At 34.6% G+C, this 15902-nt stretch overlaps 3 protein-coding genes across 12 annotated transcripts; all 3 read left to right on the top strand.

Annotated features, from left to right (window-relative positions):
- The first annotated feature begins 1146 nt into the window (after window positions 1–1146).
- Window positions 1147–2298, top strand: LOC110602617 (ethylene-responsive transcription factor ERF098). The gene has a single exon (XM_021740184.2). The coding sequence runs from the start codon at window positions 1454–1456 to the stop codon at window positions 1880–1882; it is 429 nt and encodes a 142-aa protein (XP_021595876.1). The 5' UTR covers window positions 1147–1453; the 3' UTR covers window positions 1883–2298.
- Window positions 2299–2438: 140 nt separating this feature from the next.
- Window positions 2439–7343, top strand: LOC110602615. 6 transcript variants are annotated; one of them, XM_021740179.2, is made up of 5 exons: window positions 2439–3048; window positions 4001–4184; window positions 4388–5537; window positions 6173–6336; window positions 6696–7343. In XM_021740179.2, exons 2-5 carry the CDS (start codon window positions 4092–4094, stop codon window positions 6894–6896), a joined length of 1608 nt encoding a protein of 535 aa, XP_021595871.1. In that variant the 5' UTR covers window positions 2439–3048; window positions 4001–4091; the 3' UTR covers window positions 6897–7343. The 6 variants fall into 6 exon arrangements, with proteins under 6 accessions (XP_021595871.1, XP_043806916.1, XP_043806918.1 ...); XM_043950981.1 differs by having other exon boundaries at window positions 2439–3152; XM_043950983.1 differs by lacking the exon at window positions 6696–7343 and adding an exon at window positions 6403–6684 and having other exon boundaries at window positions 2439–3152.
- A 997-nt stretch (window positions 7344–8340) lies between these two features.
- On the top strand, window positions 8341–15630 carry LOC110600789 (tRNA dimethylallyltransferase 9). Of its 5 annotated transcripts, none has more exons than XM_043951560.1 (12): window positions 8342–8787; window positions 9385–9438; window positions 10128–10170; window positions 10263–10371; window positions 10639–10837; window positions 11143–11368; window positions 12093–12187; window positions 12614–12708; window positions 13435–13510; window positions 14856–14995; window positions 15075–15227; window positions 15353–15630. In XM_043951560.1, exons 1-11 carry the CDS (start codon window positions 8551–8553, stop codon window positions 15154–15156), a joined length of 1356 nt encoding a protein of 451 aa, XP_043807495.1. In that variant the 5' UTR covers window positions 8342–8550; the 3' UTR covers window positions 15157–15227; window positions 15353–15630. The 5 variants fall into 5 exon arrangements, with proteins under 5 accessions (XP_043807496.1, XP_043807497.1, XP_021593352.1 ...); XM_043951558.1 differs by having other exon boundaries at window positions 15317–15630; XM_043951561.1 differs by lacking the exon at window positions 9385–9438 and having other exon boundaries at window positions 8341–8787; window positions 15317–15630.
- The last annotated feature ends 272 nt before the right edge of the window (window positions 15631–15902 follow it).

Raw genomic sequence — 15902 nt, 5'->3', positions numbered from 1 at the left:
ATTTTATAAAAAAATATTGTACGTAGTGTTTATTTTTAAATAATAATATACTGTGTAAACTTTTAAATTATAAATAAAAAATGATTGTCTTTTAATATGGTTGAAAACGTCAGAGATGGAAACTTGGAATCACGGTCAATTCTACTTTGTCGTCCATGGGCATGGCTCTTGGCTTTGCTCATAATTAAGCAATTTTAATTAATTTAATTCCGCCACCAAAAGTATCCATATTTATCCATTAATTATTTGCTATCTACTCTTGTTTTACTTTCTTTCTTTTTTATTTTTTTAAAAGTCTGAAATAAAAAACAATGGGCTTTTGAAATTTATTGGGCTTCAATTCTATAATTGTTTTTTATTCATTTGAATTTTGAAAGCAGCTGTCAACTGCCCAAATAGTTTTTACCTTCTTCAATAAAATATATAAAATAAAATAAAGTACATAGGAAATTAAGTTTTGAATTGTTTATCTCCTATTCATTTATACATATTTTAAAAATTAGATTTTTTAGAGATTTTCACGAGCGGATGAAAAGTTAAAAAGAATAAAATTTGCTATTGATATTTTGAGATAGATTCAAAAAAATAGTTTACAGTATATTAAGGATTTTTTCTTTTTATTATTTTTTTTTGACTTGCTAGTGATACCTTGCGGCCTTTTTGTGGCATCCATCTTTATCGGACAGGTTTATACGTACAGTATTATCAGTCATCTTATTTATGTTAGGCGGCCATTTAATTTCTCCAAATACGCATATAAATAGGGCTGCAAAGGGATAGAGCATGCTTATTTCTCTTCTAATCCCATTACCGGACCGACTTCTTTCTTTCTGGACTTGATCTCGTAGACGATCCAGTCTGTTATGCATGTTGAAGTCCAGAGTGAAACCGTTGGGCAAACCTGTCTAAGAGCGTTCCGAAATCAGAGTATAATCTACTTTTGTGGGTTCTGACTCAACTCAAATAATATGAGACCCAACGATTATTGGCTATTATTTATGATAATTAATTAATTATCAATTTCCATTAAAACAAATTAATGAAGAAAATGTATATCAATAAATTAAAATTATTTGATTGCATTTTTGCCCTAACATTAAAATAAACAAATGTTGGCAATTAGGTCAGCGAAAACATCAGCGTCCACTTATGAATCTTAATCTGCCCGACATCCATTGAACATAATCTATTGATGAAAAAGTTTCATATATATAATTAAACAAAGAAGGAATAAAAAAACAGAAAGAAGAAGAAGTTTCCTGCAAATTCAAACAAGAATCCAACCGTCAAAGAAGACCCCCTTTTTCTTTGCATCCTTTTAAAAAAATGACATTTTTTTTTCTTTTATATATATGACAATTAATCAATTTTCCCACGGAGACTGAAATCAAAGTTGCTATACCGTTTAGTTAGTTTTTAGCTCTTCAACAACACCTGAAAAACAAGAATACATATGGAAGCAACTCAAGGAGGGAACAAGAAGCAAGACAGGGCAACCGGAGAGATTCGGTATAGGGGGATTCGCAGGCGGCCATGGGGGAAGTTTGCTGCAGAGATACGTGACCCAACAAGAAACGGTGCACGTCGGTGGCTTGGAACATTTGAGACGGTGGAGGAGGCTGCTAGAGCTTATGATAGAGCTGCTTTTGCCTTTCGTGGTCATTTAGCCATTCTCAACTTCCCGAATGAATACCAATACCATAGCCACACTTCTCTGCCGTCATTTGCTTCGTCTTCTTCCTCCTTATCGGTCTCTGCTGCTCCTCTTGCGAGTTACGGCCTAGTGGGTTCTTCTGGAGGGCAAGAAGTAATAGAGTTTGAGTATTTGGATGACAAATTGTTGGAGGATCTTCTTGAGTTTCAAGAAGGCAAGCAACAATAAGGCTCATTCATGGGTTACTAGCGTTTTCAAATACCCAGAAATGTAATTTTATTTTATTTTTGGACATTGGTGATTGTTTCATTGTAGCATTAAATTCATTTAAGAAACACATTTTCATTTATATTTAGAGCGAAAAATATGAAAAAAATGTCAAAATGATGTATGAGGTATAAAAATTATTAGATTTGATCGTACGATGGTCAGAGGTGGAGAAAGGTCTTGAACTCGTTGACAAAAGTAAAGTCAGCGCAGCAAATAACATGAGCTTAGGCAAGAGTTCAGTTCTCCTCCGCAGGAAGTGTCTTCTAGTTGTAAGTAGACGGAGAGTCATGGACTTCAGTGAAGAGCTTAAATCCGACATTTATGTCCTTGATTCAACAATCTAAAGGTAGAAAAGAGGGTCTTTGATGGCCGTGCTTCAAAATGACCTACTATCTGTTCTCATCGGCTTGGGGAGGGTTTCTTCAATTGGCTTAATGCTGAAAAACTCCACAGCTGTTTTGTCCCTCTTCCAGGTGGTCACCTTCAAGGCGTAAGAGATTCATTGGTGAGCCTTGTTCGTGTCCCTCCCCTAAGCTTGGCCACCTCCCTCTACCGGTTTATAATATAGGTTGTGCTGGGCTCATCCTTTGTTTTTGCGGATTCTCGTTTGTTGATCTCTAGGTGTTGTTAGACGCTGAATTCTATTTTTTTATTGAATTTTTTTTTTTTAATTTCAAATTTGTGTACAAAAAGCTAAATCAGAAAAGGCGACAACAAGATCAACTTCATATTCCCTCGATTAGCTCTAATGTTTTTTGGCGTTGGACATGGAAATTTAAGCTGGGCTTTAGTAGTTAGCTTTCCAAAAGTTTGATATGGATTGTTTATGGGCCTCAGAGTTTTTATGAAGTAGAAATTGGTAAATTACCTTCGACAGAATAAAAAAAAAAGAATCATAAACAGTCATGGACGGGAACGACGACGTTGGGAAAACGCTAATTTGATGAGGAGCAGATGCTGTAAAAGCCCCGTCCGTGTCGATAAATTACAAACAGCTATGAAACCTATTTATAAACTTAAATCCCAAAACCCCTCGTCGTCTCCCTGTGGAACCAGCTGCTAAGCCAATATTCACCAGCGATGATCATTATTCATCACTCTGTCCCCTTAATTCTTGCTCCCCGGTAATTCAATCTCTCTCCCCTCTCTCTCTCTCTCTCTCAGTGATCGCCTTTCATGTGTTGGGTTATTGGCGGTTATCTTGGTTCAGTTGCAGAGTTTACGAGAGGCGAGTTTCTTTTTCTACCTTCGCCAGAGATTGTGTTTTAATATGTTTATTAGTTTCTTGCCGTTGATGTCTTATGTTTTTGTGTGTGTTTATATTCTATAATACTGAAGATAACCGGGGGGGGGGGGGGTGTGGGGTTTGGAGGGGACTTCCGAAGAACAATAGAACTATGGTTAAATGGAATTTTTGAGTTAGCTCTGATGAATTGTTTTTGTTTGATCATCCACTTGGAGTTTTGTCATATTCAGTGCTCGTATGGTCATTGGTGAGAAATTTTTCTTTCGGATTACATTTAATTTGATTCCTTTTTGTTTGGATGCTTGCAATCGTGAATTCGGCATGAGACGCTTCTCCTATTGGCCGTCTGATGCAATCTTTTTTCTTTTTGGGGAGCTTCAATGCTTATTTATTTTATCGGTGTAGCTGATGAAGCTAACTGCATCAGAAATAGATTAGCTGATTTATTATTCTGTTGTAGTTCATTTTATTATAAGGACTTATTCAATTGGAAGGGCTTTTAATTGCCATGTTATTATCTTGAATGGAACTTAAATTCTGATAATAAGTCAATGTTTTGAAAGGCTAAGAACACGTCTACAAATGTTCAGCCATTAATCATTTTCTTCAACTTGATTCAAAAGTGTGATTCTTGTGCACTCTGAATCTCCTTCCACTTTCAAAATTTTTACAAGTTGATTTTCTTTATTTTGTTTGCTCTTCAGCTCTTTGGTAACTCTTTGCAACTGGAGATCTATTATTTTGTTTAAGGCGTCCTCTAGAAGTATCCAAGTTATTTGAATTTTGATAAGTTTGTCTATTTGGATTATGATATATCTCAATGCTTGCAGGTTAATGTTATAGTTCTGACCTGGGAATTGTATCTGTGCTGTAAGTGGGTGTATGAAGCACTATTGACATTCAGCATAAGACACATTTATAATGGATTTAAAATCTAAAGGTGTAGCCTGGGTAGGCAACATTTGCCAGAGGATTGAAACAATGTGTTATGAGGTGGATAACATTGTGAAACAGGTATCAGTTTTTCTCTTTTCTCCTTTTCTTCTATCTCTCCTGGACACGGGCTTTAATCAGTCCTCAGTTATTCTTAATGAGAAGATTGAAGTCCTGCATCAAACATTGAGGAATTTCTTTCTGCTAGCTGTATCCTGGTCTACAATAATCTGTCAGACATGATTTGGCAATTGGTCTTATACTTGAATTGCTTTCTTTTACAGGATGCTGTTAGATATGTTGAAAACCAGCTGCACACAGTGGGAGAGAGCATGAAAAAAATTTGTGCTGATGTTCAAGATTTAATTCCGCCTATAGTGGATCCAGTAAGGTGTGAAACCCAGGCAGTGGCTCTAAAAGCAAATGCTGCTGTTAGTACCTATATTAAATCAAGGATTGGTATTGAGGAAGATCATGGCCATACTGCTCCTATAAAGCAGTCACTTGTGGAGCCCAGTGATTTTGATACTGTGAAGAATCGTCCCAGTAATGAGCTTAGTGGACACCACCTTGTATATCAGTCAAATACTCCAACTTCTGTACAATCCCTGGAGGGGGAAAAGTTCAACTCTGCTCCAGAAAAAATTGATGATGTTTCACCCAGTAATGAGCTTAGTGGACAGCACTTTGTGAATCAATCTAATGCTCCAACTTATGGGGAATCCCTTGAGGGAGCAGAATCAGACTCCATTCCTGTAAAAAATGATAATGTTTCACTCAGTAATGAGACTTGTATACACCAACTTGTAAATCAATCAAATATTCCAACTTCTGAAGAAGGCCTCAAGGGAGTAGAATCTGACTCTGCTCCAATAAATGTTGATGATGTCTCAACCAACTGGAACTCTGGATTGAGCAGGGAAGCAATTATAATGAAGGATAACTTTGATGCAACTGTGGCTTTTGAGTCGGTTGGTCTTCATGAGAAAGAAAAATTGCTGTCCAGTGAATTTTCTGGTTCTAATCATGAACATTCACCTGTTTCTGTGGCAGAGTTTTTGCCTGCAACTTCATTTGACGGAGAGGAGTTTCAGGCCCATCAAAAGGTGGAAATAGTTTGTTACAGCCCTGCAGATGACTCTGACTCTCAGTCCGATGACTCAAGTGCTGTAGCTCTGTCTGAAATGGCTTTTTCAATTGCCTCCTCCTATGGTTCCATGTTCACAGAACCTCGTACTCTGCCTGAGAATTCATTTAATGACGTAGTCACAAATCTAGCATCTTATGGTAACCCAAATAATGTGGCTGGCAATGATTCTGATAGTTCCAATGTGCTTGTGTCTTCTATGTCTGCTCCAATTGTACCAGGTAACAGAGAGATAGCAGAGGCAGTGCATACTTGCTCCAACAGTGTCCTGTCATTGGAATCAACAGGTTGGTACTTCCCAATTTTTATTTTTATGTGATGTATTCCTTCTCGGCTTGTTTATGAAAGTGCCTTTAGAATATGCTTGTGTGTTTGAATTTATCTCAGTAGGTGCCTTGAATTATCTCACTGACGGTCTTGGATTTGGAGACTTGATCCATATTTGCATACACTGCCTTTAGGTGTGAACTTCTATTAAAGGAAAAAATTCTGTAAAGTGGAAGACAGATAAACCTTTTTCTGGTCCCAATACGACATCTTGGATGACAATAGATCATTATGGATGACTGTTATTGAGGAGGATAACTTATTTTTGACAAATAGAGAAGATTTTATTTGTTCATTAACTAGGAAGCATGATTTTATTTATTTTTTACAAATACAGAAGACACTGGCATTATGTGTTTATGGTTCTTTTATACTGTTGTGACTGTTCAATGTCTCTTACACCTTGAAGCTTAGCAGAATATTATAACTCATTCAGTCTCTTTGACTTCCACATGTTGTGACTTTGACATGTGGACTTGTTTGTGTTATGGTGTTGTTTATTTATTCCAATGGACTTGCAAAGAAGAGAGCACAAATGACCCCTCTTTCATATATGGGAAGTGTTATTTCTTACTAATATGAGAACCATGTGCAGGGTGCTCCAATTACTCCAGTAATTTTGGTGATACTATAACAGACTTTGGAATGGAAAATATTGATATGGCTGATAAGGTGAAGCTTGAGGACAGCTGTGTCATTGTGGATAACCGTATGCTTTATGAAGTCTCTCGAAGAATCCGCAAACTCAGATCATACAAGGTTTGCATGTTTTATTCTCTCTCTTTTTCCCGGCATGTTCATTTGTGATGCATGTTTTGTGTTCAGGGCTGCAGTTATGCTTTTCAAATGCATCACACGTGAGGGCAGAAGAGAAGGATAGGAGCCTTACTATTTTCTTAAATATAAAATGGTCCAAAACTAAACAAGCATAATTTTCTGCATAGCTTGCTAAAAATGGGCTGATTAGTTTAGAAGTTCAACTTTGCAATCTCGACATGTCTCACGTTTATAATAAATCTAGGGCTCACATTAACCTAGATGTTCATGAATAGCTTGGAAGCATGGAACAGTATTTTCTGTAATCATGCTGATCCCTTTTTTGTTTTTCTCTTTATAAGAAAAAAGTCCAGGACGCCTTTACTTCAAATAAGAGGCTCAGCAAGGAATATGAGCAGCTAGCAATTTGGTACGGTGACCTTGATATGGAGGGCAGCCAGGATACTACATTGCAGGGTCAGTTGCAATCTAGCAACAGTGTAACCTTTGACCCTGATTACCGGATACATCAGATACACGACTCTGAATGGGAGCTCTTGTAAATAACTCGAAGAAGTCTAAAGTTGATCACAACCAGTGGTTGGGCAGCCTATTCTTCAGGTAAAAGAGTTCAACATGATGCCGTCCTTGTGAATACTTACAGTTGGCGGCTCCAACTCGTAGTACATAAATACGGAATAATATTGCGGGTGATAGTTCATCAAAATTCAGATACTACGAAAAGTCGCTATAAAATTCAACTTTGTGGTGCTTCCCTGGTACTTTCAGAATTTTTTGTACAGTTGCCAATCAGACATTTTCTTTCCCACAATTAATTTTGATTGTCAGTACAAAAGTTTTAAGCCAAAGAGGTAGCAAAGTTGCAATAACAAGGTTTTCTTGAAGTGTCATGATGTAAGTGTGCTAGTGCGACTCGTAGCAATCAGCAAATTCTTTCTTCTTCCCTTGTCCTGCAAGTTGCCAAAAGTTATGAAGTTCGCAAATGTTTTTGAAAAATTTTATCTATATCTGAGTGTGTACATTCAATCAATCAAAACATCCATTTCTTAAAATGATTCTTTAATTGGGTAAGATTCATTGCAGCAGTTGTCATCACTTCCAGGCCTTCATTCCCAGATCCTACAACAGAATGTTTGTTATGAGTTTCTCTCAAAGTATGTCTCATCCAAAATCTACCTAGAGTTCAAAAAGTAGAAGTTAGCCTGAGACGAGGAGAAGCATGTTTGCTCACCGCAGGTCATGAAAATAATAAATTTTAGTTATATTCTAAATTTACATTGGAGTTTCATTAACCCTCCATTGGAATCAAAGATTTCAAAATATATTCAATTCATTTCTATCGAATTTCTTGTTTAAAAATAAAATTGTCTTTTTAAATTTATAAATTTTGTATTTTTAAATAAAATAAATTTACATATAATTTTATTAGATTTTTTTTTTTGAAATGAATTGCGCTAATTGAGGGATGCATGTTGCACGGTTTAAATTAAAAACATTTATTGAATCAATTTATTTGATTTTTTATTTATTTTAATTTAATTTTTAATTTTAAAAATTTTAATTATAATAAAAAAAACAAAAAATTAAATTAATCAGTAATAATAATATATTATTTTTAATAATATAGAGATTAGATTATAATTAAAATTAAAATATTTTAATTAAATTTTAAAATATAAATAAAATATAAAGATAAAAAAAATTATTAAAAAATTTAATCAATCCAATTAAATTAAATTAAATTAATTTAATTTAATTTTTATTTAAAATTATTTAATTTAATTTTTATAAATTTAATTTTAAATTGATCCGATTCAATGATGCTCAGCACTATTTGATACTAATTTTTACATACATAAATCAATGGGCTTAACACAAACTTGAGTCCTAATCAAAATTAACAATAAAAAGATTATACATATGACAAACAAAAAAAAATATCAATATATCTAATAATTTAAAAAATATGCTAGTATATATATTTATATTTTACCCGAAACAGGGATATCCGGACACACGAGTGCACAGATACTACAATCTAAAACCTTACCTTAAACCTTGCGCTCTTCTTTCTTCTTCAACTGGTTTTTGACGACACCGGCCCCTTTGAGAAGACAGCTTCATCTGAAGAAGCCCATTTGACCATTTCTTTGTCAACTATCAATAATCTCTTCGATATCGATAGAGAAGTTGAAAATGATAATGAGCGAACTCTGTGGCCTCCGTACACGCTGCTTCCGTTTCCTCCTCCCATCTCCACCCCCACTTCCTCGCCGGCGCTTGTTCTCCTCAGTCACTTCCTCCGTTTCCCTCGGGAACAAGAAAGAAAAGGTTGTTGTGATTTCTGGTCCCACTGGATCCGGTAAGACCCGACTTGCGTTGGAGCTCGCCAAGCGGCTCAACGGAGAAATAATCAGCGCCGACTCAGTCCAGGTCACTTTGATATTATATATATATATTTTTTAAATTTTATATTCAAAAACTTGTTGGGTCTTATTTTTGAGTCAGTGTTCGAAAATTTTGACACTTCATGTTTATTGTTTTTTTACGTTGTCTTTACCACTTTGTTTGATGAATGGAAGCTGGAGCTACGGAAAGAAAGTGAAAATCCGAACACTTCGTCTGTTGATGTTTGGGATTCGATGTGAGATCATATGAAAATGCGCTCGTTGATTTGGTTGCTGAGAAAATGATAAAAAAAATTCTAATGGCTCAAAGATTACGGTTGTTGAGAAATTATTATCTTTATTATTATTTTGAGAAATTACCTTAACGTACTTATTCAGCTAAAACCAAAATGGACTTCTGTGTTTGAATATTTGATTCCTGAGAAAAATGTAGTATAATTGAAGGATAAGTTCTTGAACCTTTCCCTTTTTATTATTTGGGACACTGGATGCTGAAAGAAATTTCCTGTATTACTTGTACTTGGCTGATGCATATCCTTTTTTTGCCCTCTTTTTTAAAATACTTATCAAGGCTAGTTAATTCTCTATTAGAGTGAATTGATTATTATGAATTGAATTTCAGGTATATCGTGGTCTTGATGTTGGATCTGCCAAACCTTCCCTAAGTGAAAGAAAGGTCTCTGCTTGAGAGATATTATGTTTTTCTAGTTTTTGATTCTGCTGTTAAATTTCATTTCTTAGTCAACAATGTAGTTTATGTTATTTCAAATGTTCTCCTTTTTCCTTTGATGAACATCAAATGTTAGGTTAACTGAAATTTGGCATTTGTGCATGTCATGAAGCATTTTATTTATCCTAATGATTGAAATTAACTTTAAAACTATATTGATGGGTGCTTCTACCTCAGATCCACCTATTGTTTGATGGATGTGATGGGAGTTTTCATTTGTGTTCAGGCATAAGAAAACTTATTCTAGTGGCAGTCTTCAGCATTTTAGCTTTGGAACTTGTTTCCCATTGGAAAGTTGTATAGTGTGATTGACTAAAAAGTCAATTTTCATTTATAAGATGGTTGAAGTGTAATATTTTCTGCAATTAAAATTTTGAAGTAATTTATTCCACAGTGGAAATGTAATGAAAACTTTGAGGCAATGTTCCATCTGCGATTTGGTGCTATATTTTTATGTTCCACAAGTGTTATCTGCTAACATGCCAATTGTCTAGGCTGAAGTTTACTTCTCAGCAAATTAAGTTGCATATTCCATATTGTTTTTGTTGGCATTTCAATGAAAAACCATAACTTGATAGATGAATATTATTTTCCATGTCCAGTTGTAATAATCAAACTCATACTTATTTTTGCAGGAAGTGCCACACCATCTGGTTGATATATTACACCCATCTGAAGGTATGTCATCTGCTAGACTAGCTGTATCAGTGTGTGTGTACAGGTGTGCGTGTGTATATGACTATAATGCTGACAGTTTAACATTCCTTCAGATTATTCAGTTGGACAATTTTTTGAGGATGCAAGGCAAGCGACACGAGACATTCTGGACAATGGTCGCGTTCCCATAGTTGCTGGTGGGACTGGACTGTATTTGCGATGGTATACTTCTGTGACCTTGGCGAGTTTTTCTTACATGTTTTTCCCACAAAGATTGAATGCATTGCTCAAATAAGTTTCAAATGAATTCTGTTATAAAACCAAATTCTATATAACTGGTTTGCTATGGTAATTTTAAACTTGTGACATTTATTCTTGGTTAATAATTTGTCAGCATCAGTTCAAACTAGAATAATGAACTAGTTATCTCTTTATGCAGGGAACTTTTGTGGCAAATGCTCATTGTTATCTCTTTATTGGATCTTTTAGGTTCATATACGGAAAGCCAGATGTTCCAAAAGCTTCACCAGAGATTGCATCTGAAGCATATTCTGAGCTTGCAGAATTGCAGAAGAATGAGAACTGGGATGAAGCTGTACAGTTAGTGGTCAAAGCAGGTGATCCAAAGGCTCAATTTTTGGCTGCCAATGATTGGTACAGATTACGACGCAGCCTTGAGATAATCAAGGTCAATTTGTGATGTCTCCAGCTATACTAGTGAACACTGGAATTGATCTTGCTCAATAGGGACAGACCGTATGGCTAAAGCAAAATAAGCTAATTTATTTGGCATTTTTTCATCAAATAGTAAAAATTTTCTTTAGAATTCTTGTACTGTAACAGCCTCTTAATTATGGCTTGGAGTTGATCAAATAAACTGCCCTTTTCTTTCTCCTCCCGATTTCTTTTTTGAAAGCTTTAAGAGGCTCTTAGTTCTGTAATTGATTTGAGTTTATATAACCACCATTCATTTACATATCTTTGGCATGGCAGGTCACTGGATCTCCTCCATCTGCTTTTCAAGTTCCATATGATTCTTTCAAGGAACAATTAGATACAAGTTTGATGGAGAATTCTGAGACTGCGCACTCATCTCATGATGTGTCTGAGGAAGTTAAGCCAAAAGATTTGGACTATGAGTTCTTTTGTTTTTTCCTCTCCACCCCTAGACTTGACCTCTATAGATCAATTGATTACCGGTGTGAAGACATGCTTTTAGGTAAATTCTATAATCAACTGTGATATCATTTTGCTTTCTTAGAGATGTTAAATCTCTGTGATATCATTTCTCTCTTTCTTAGAGATATTAAATCCTACAAAGTGCATAATGCGTTTGTTTTGATTAGCAAACCATATACAAAACCTTTAATTTTTGGATGTATGTGACAGAGATTATTTATGTTCTCATAAAAAAAGATAACCGGTTGGCATGATTTATTATATATTCCATCTTAATTTTGTGGTGTAAAAATGGAAATGTATGTTTCAGCCATAATAAGCTATGTAAAATTCATAAATTTTATCAATGCTTATGTTTCAGATTGTGAAGGTAGCTGCAAACTGTTCTTTCTTAGCTGTACTTACCCGCTAGTTAATTGACATCAGGCTGTCCGCATTAATGTCAGGCATTTCTTGAGTAACTTTGGTATCATTTGGGGAATTAATAAGTTATCTATATGTCATTTCCTTCATATGTTTGGATGGACCGAGCATTAGAGGAACTGAGTTTCATATATTTTATTAGTTGTTGGTTGGATTTTTTTTTCTTGTAATTTTTCCACATTTTTGGAGAGCAATTTGGAACAGCATCTTATCTGATTGAATGTGAAGATATCTCATCTTCACTTATAAGATTAAGGTATCAGGATGACATTCTTCACCCACTATTTTGTTAAATATATATTTCTCCTTGACATGGCTCCTATTTATTTGTTTGTACACAGGAACTGATGGGATCTTGGCTGAGGCCAAATGGCTTCTTGACATAGGCCTCCTTCCAAATTCTAACTCTCCAACCCGTGCAATTGGTTACAGACAAGTATGCCATTTACTTTTTTGAATTATTCCTGGAGCTTTCTATTTGAAATTGTGTTATGGATTCATTGATATGTTGTTCCAAGGTTTCTTGTGGATCAGCATTCATATTATATGGTTTTCTACATCTATTCGCTTCACCTGTATGGCTAATGATTCAATTGGATTCTGCTTAATACAGGACTTACATTATTCTTATAGCTGCTAATATCAATTTGTTTTTGTAGAGAGAGAGAGAGAGAGAGAGAGAGCATTTTATTTATTTATTTATTCTTTTAAATGCTGAACTCATTTGGTATTGCCCTTGTTGTCACTCATGTTCTTACTTCAATGGGATATTGCCATTTGTTACTGGACTTATGTTTTGGCTCCTAGCTGTAGTTCTTTACTTTTTAGGCAATAACACCAAGGCTTATATGATTGACTTCAGGCAATGGAGTACCTTTTAAAGTGTAGGCAACAAGGGGGTAGGAGTTCTGCAGGAGACTTTTATGCTTTTCTATCTGAATTTCAGAAAGCATCTAGGTAACATACATCTACTTCACAGTTGATATAATGTAATTAATTGCAGCAGAATTTGCCTGGATGGGACTGCTTCCTGTAATTAATGGATTGCGCATTAGAAATATTCTTTTAGAAAAGAAAATACTGTAATTGGAATTCATAAGAAGTACATGAAAAACTTGTACTGGTGGTAATGCTTGAAATTTTCTTTCTTATGCTTATGTATGAAATGCATTCTGCAGAATCCCCCCGCCCCCCCCCCCCCCCCCTCTTCAATATCTGCATCATGTCATCATTGTAATTTATTTACCTAGGGAAAATTTAATATAGACTAGGAAGCCCAGTGAGTAATATTAAAGAAATGGCTTGAAATTCATATGTTCTCTCATCGATCATATATATGGTTGGTAGGGCTGGCATGTCTCAGTTTTGGTTCTGGCTCTGATCAAATCCAGTGGTCAAATTTTTAAAAATTTTCTTTTCTGAATGAAAGAAAGTTTCGGTTTTGTCCTGAAAATGAACCAGCTGGTTCTGGTTTTAGTTCCACGCTGGATTGCTTGCAGTTCCCAAACAGACCATGGGCCATCTCTAAATGGTTGGTTTCTATGAAGTATAAGTCTGTGGCCCTCCTCTGCAAGGAAAAAAGCAAGTGCAAAACTCCAGCTTCTAAGTTCTAATATGTAATTTCTTTGAATTTATGGTGAAATTTCCCCCTTTTTATATTTTTGTTCTGTTATTTTGGTGCAGAAATTTTGCAAAAAGACAAATGACATGGTTTCGTAATGAGCACATCTATCATTGGCTTGATGCTTCTAAGCCCCTGGTATGAATTTGTTGTTGTTTCTTTGCATCAATGACTACTTGGATATACCTATTTGCATCACATTTTGGATTTTAAGATCCATATCCAAGCGCTTCCAAATTTATGTTGCGGACTGCTATCAGTGAATCTTTGTGTGTGTTTGCTCATGGTTTTAAATTAAAGTTGCGAATAACGGGAAAAGACTTGTAACAACTGTAATGTAATAGTAATGGCTCATGATTTTGCAAATTTTTTTGAAAATTTTGTCAAGTTCATGAAATGAATATATATTTAAAGATATACTAATACTAATATATATAACTAAATATTAAGAATAAATATATACCAAGGACATTAAACCATCATTCTTAAACATCGGTAGTGTAAAATTAAAATTAGGTTTTAGAAATAAACATACTACTCTGGAAAATTACTTTCAAGAGTTAATTTCGTGAAATTTTTTTAAGGAAATGAATGATTTCACTTGATTGTGTAGAAAATTGAGAAAGCTAAGAGAGTGGCAAAATGCCTTGAGAGAAAATGAAGAGAAGCTGAATGAATAAGCCAAGTATCCTTGCGCCCAAAAAGGTTCCTTCTTCTGCCCATAGGTTCACATGAAAGCTGTGAAATGCATCCTTCTTCTGCCCTTAGGTTCACATGAAAGCTGTGAAATGCACTATAAGATCCTCGGCCGAAAAAATAACCGACATTATGGTCAATGGTTGCTGTAACATTTATAGAATGGTCATAACAGCCTTTACAGCGGTAGTTATAAAAGAAATCCTTAAATAACGGTAGTAATGGTAAGGTGAAACTAAAATTCCTTTAAATAATGGCCATTACATAATGTAATGGTTGTTATTTAAAAACATGGACTATGCATGCATATCAGCACATGAGAAACAATGTGAGGGAGGGAGAGATTGTTACTCAAATATCAAGCCACCACTGATGGTTCACATCTGGTTTTGATTTTATTATCAAATTGTCATATTAATAAAGTGCCCTTCACAGTGAAGGATTGTGGAAACACCACATTATGATCTCGTTTCTTCTTCTATTTTAATAATTTTTATTCAGTTTCTTGCTGCTTGAATGATAAACTTAGGGATTTAGGACAGTGATTATCATGTCAGACAAAAAATTTCGTGTATGAGAAGACACAAGTACTTAAAACAGTGGAACTTTCCCTTCTCTAAAGTGGTATTGTTTTGCATCAATTCCTGGTTTGGTGACTAGATTGGTTAATTTTATTTTATATATAGTAATAAACTGTTCAACTCTTCCCATGTAAAATGTATGATGTTCTCTAGTTCTGCTGGTTGCGTATTTTCACCTTGCTAAATTTCTGAATACTTTCTTGCAGGAGAATGTGCTTAACTTCGTTTATGATGCTTATAATGATGAAACTAGAAATTTGGTCATTCCCGAATCACTTAGAATGAAGAAAGATATATCCAGTCGACGAGAAATTATTCAACTGAAGACTTATCGCTCTAAAAATAGGTATGAAATAACAAGTAATGAAGAATACATGACTATTGTTTGTTGCAAAGAGCTAAAAGTGATTTGTTTATCTGTGAAGGCATTTTGTCAGCCGTAATGATTGTGCTGATATTCTAGACTGGATAAGGAATCAAGGTGAAGTAGTGAATGGTGTTGTTTGACTTTTGAGTTGGCTTCTTTCGTCCATTTGAAATTCGAAAATTCACAGAATGAACTTGAGTTTCATGCAGAAGTAAGTCTCTTGCGTTCAAATGTTGTGTCTGAATCCTCCACTGAATATTTATTCATTTGATTGATGTTGCTGTGCTGGGATGACTGCAGAATTTATTGATCAACATTCTTTGTGCACGCTTCCAGATTCAAGCCATGTTGCTGTTATCTTGAGAAGAGCCAATTGAGAAGATGAATTTTCTGCATGTAATGTTCTTTCTTCTGTTGTAAAATTTTTATTTTTTTTTTGGTTGATATCCAGAAAGGAATAGGAGATAGAGAGAGATGAACCATATCCATATAAAATTTTTGTTTGTCATACGCTTTACATTTTGTGGTGTATTTTGTTCTCCCAAGTTTCTCTTAGTTTTGAACGTGAACTAATCGGGCAATTCTAGAGTAAATATATGTATGCATTTACTAAATCTGGTCTATGTAAATATTTTCTCTAATTAATCATACAAGTAGATCAACTTTTTTAAAAAAATAATAAATTTATTAAAAAGTCTAAAATTTTTTTATTTCATTTCATATATATTTTAGATCTTAAATTCTTATTTAGTTATTGACTATTGAAACAAATAAATTAAGAAACTAAATATTTCACCGATGAAATTTCGACACTAATTAATTTAGTTATCTTTTTGAAACTCAATTACTTTAGTTTTTTTTTTAGGGAAATTAATTTAGTTTTAAA

The sequence above is a fragment of the Manihot esculenta genome, chromosome 15, assembly GCF_001659605.2.
Source record: "Manihot esculenta cultivar AM560-2 chromosome 15, M.esculenta_v8, whole genome shotgun sequence".
NCBI classification, from domain to species: domain Eukaryota; kingdom Viridiplantae; phylum Streptophyta; class Magnoliopsida; order Malpighiales; family Euphorbiaceae; genus Manihot; species Manihot esculenta.
The sequence above is the reverse complement of the archived record's forward strand: the minus strand, read 5'-3'. Positions and strand labels throughout refer to the sequence as shown.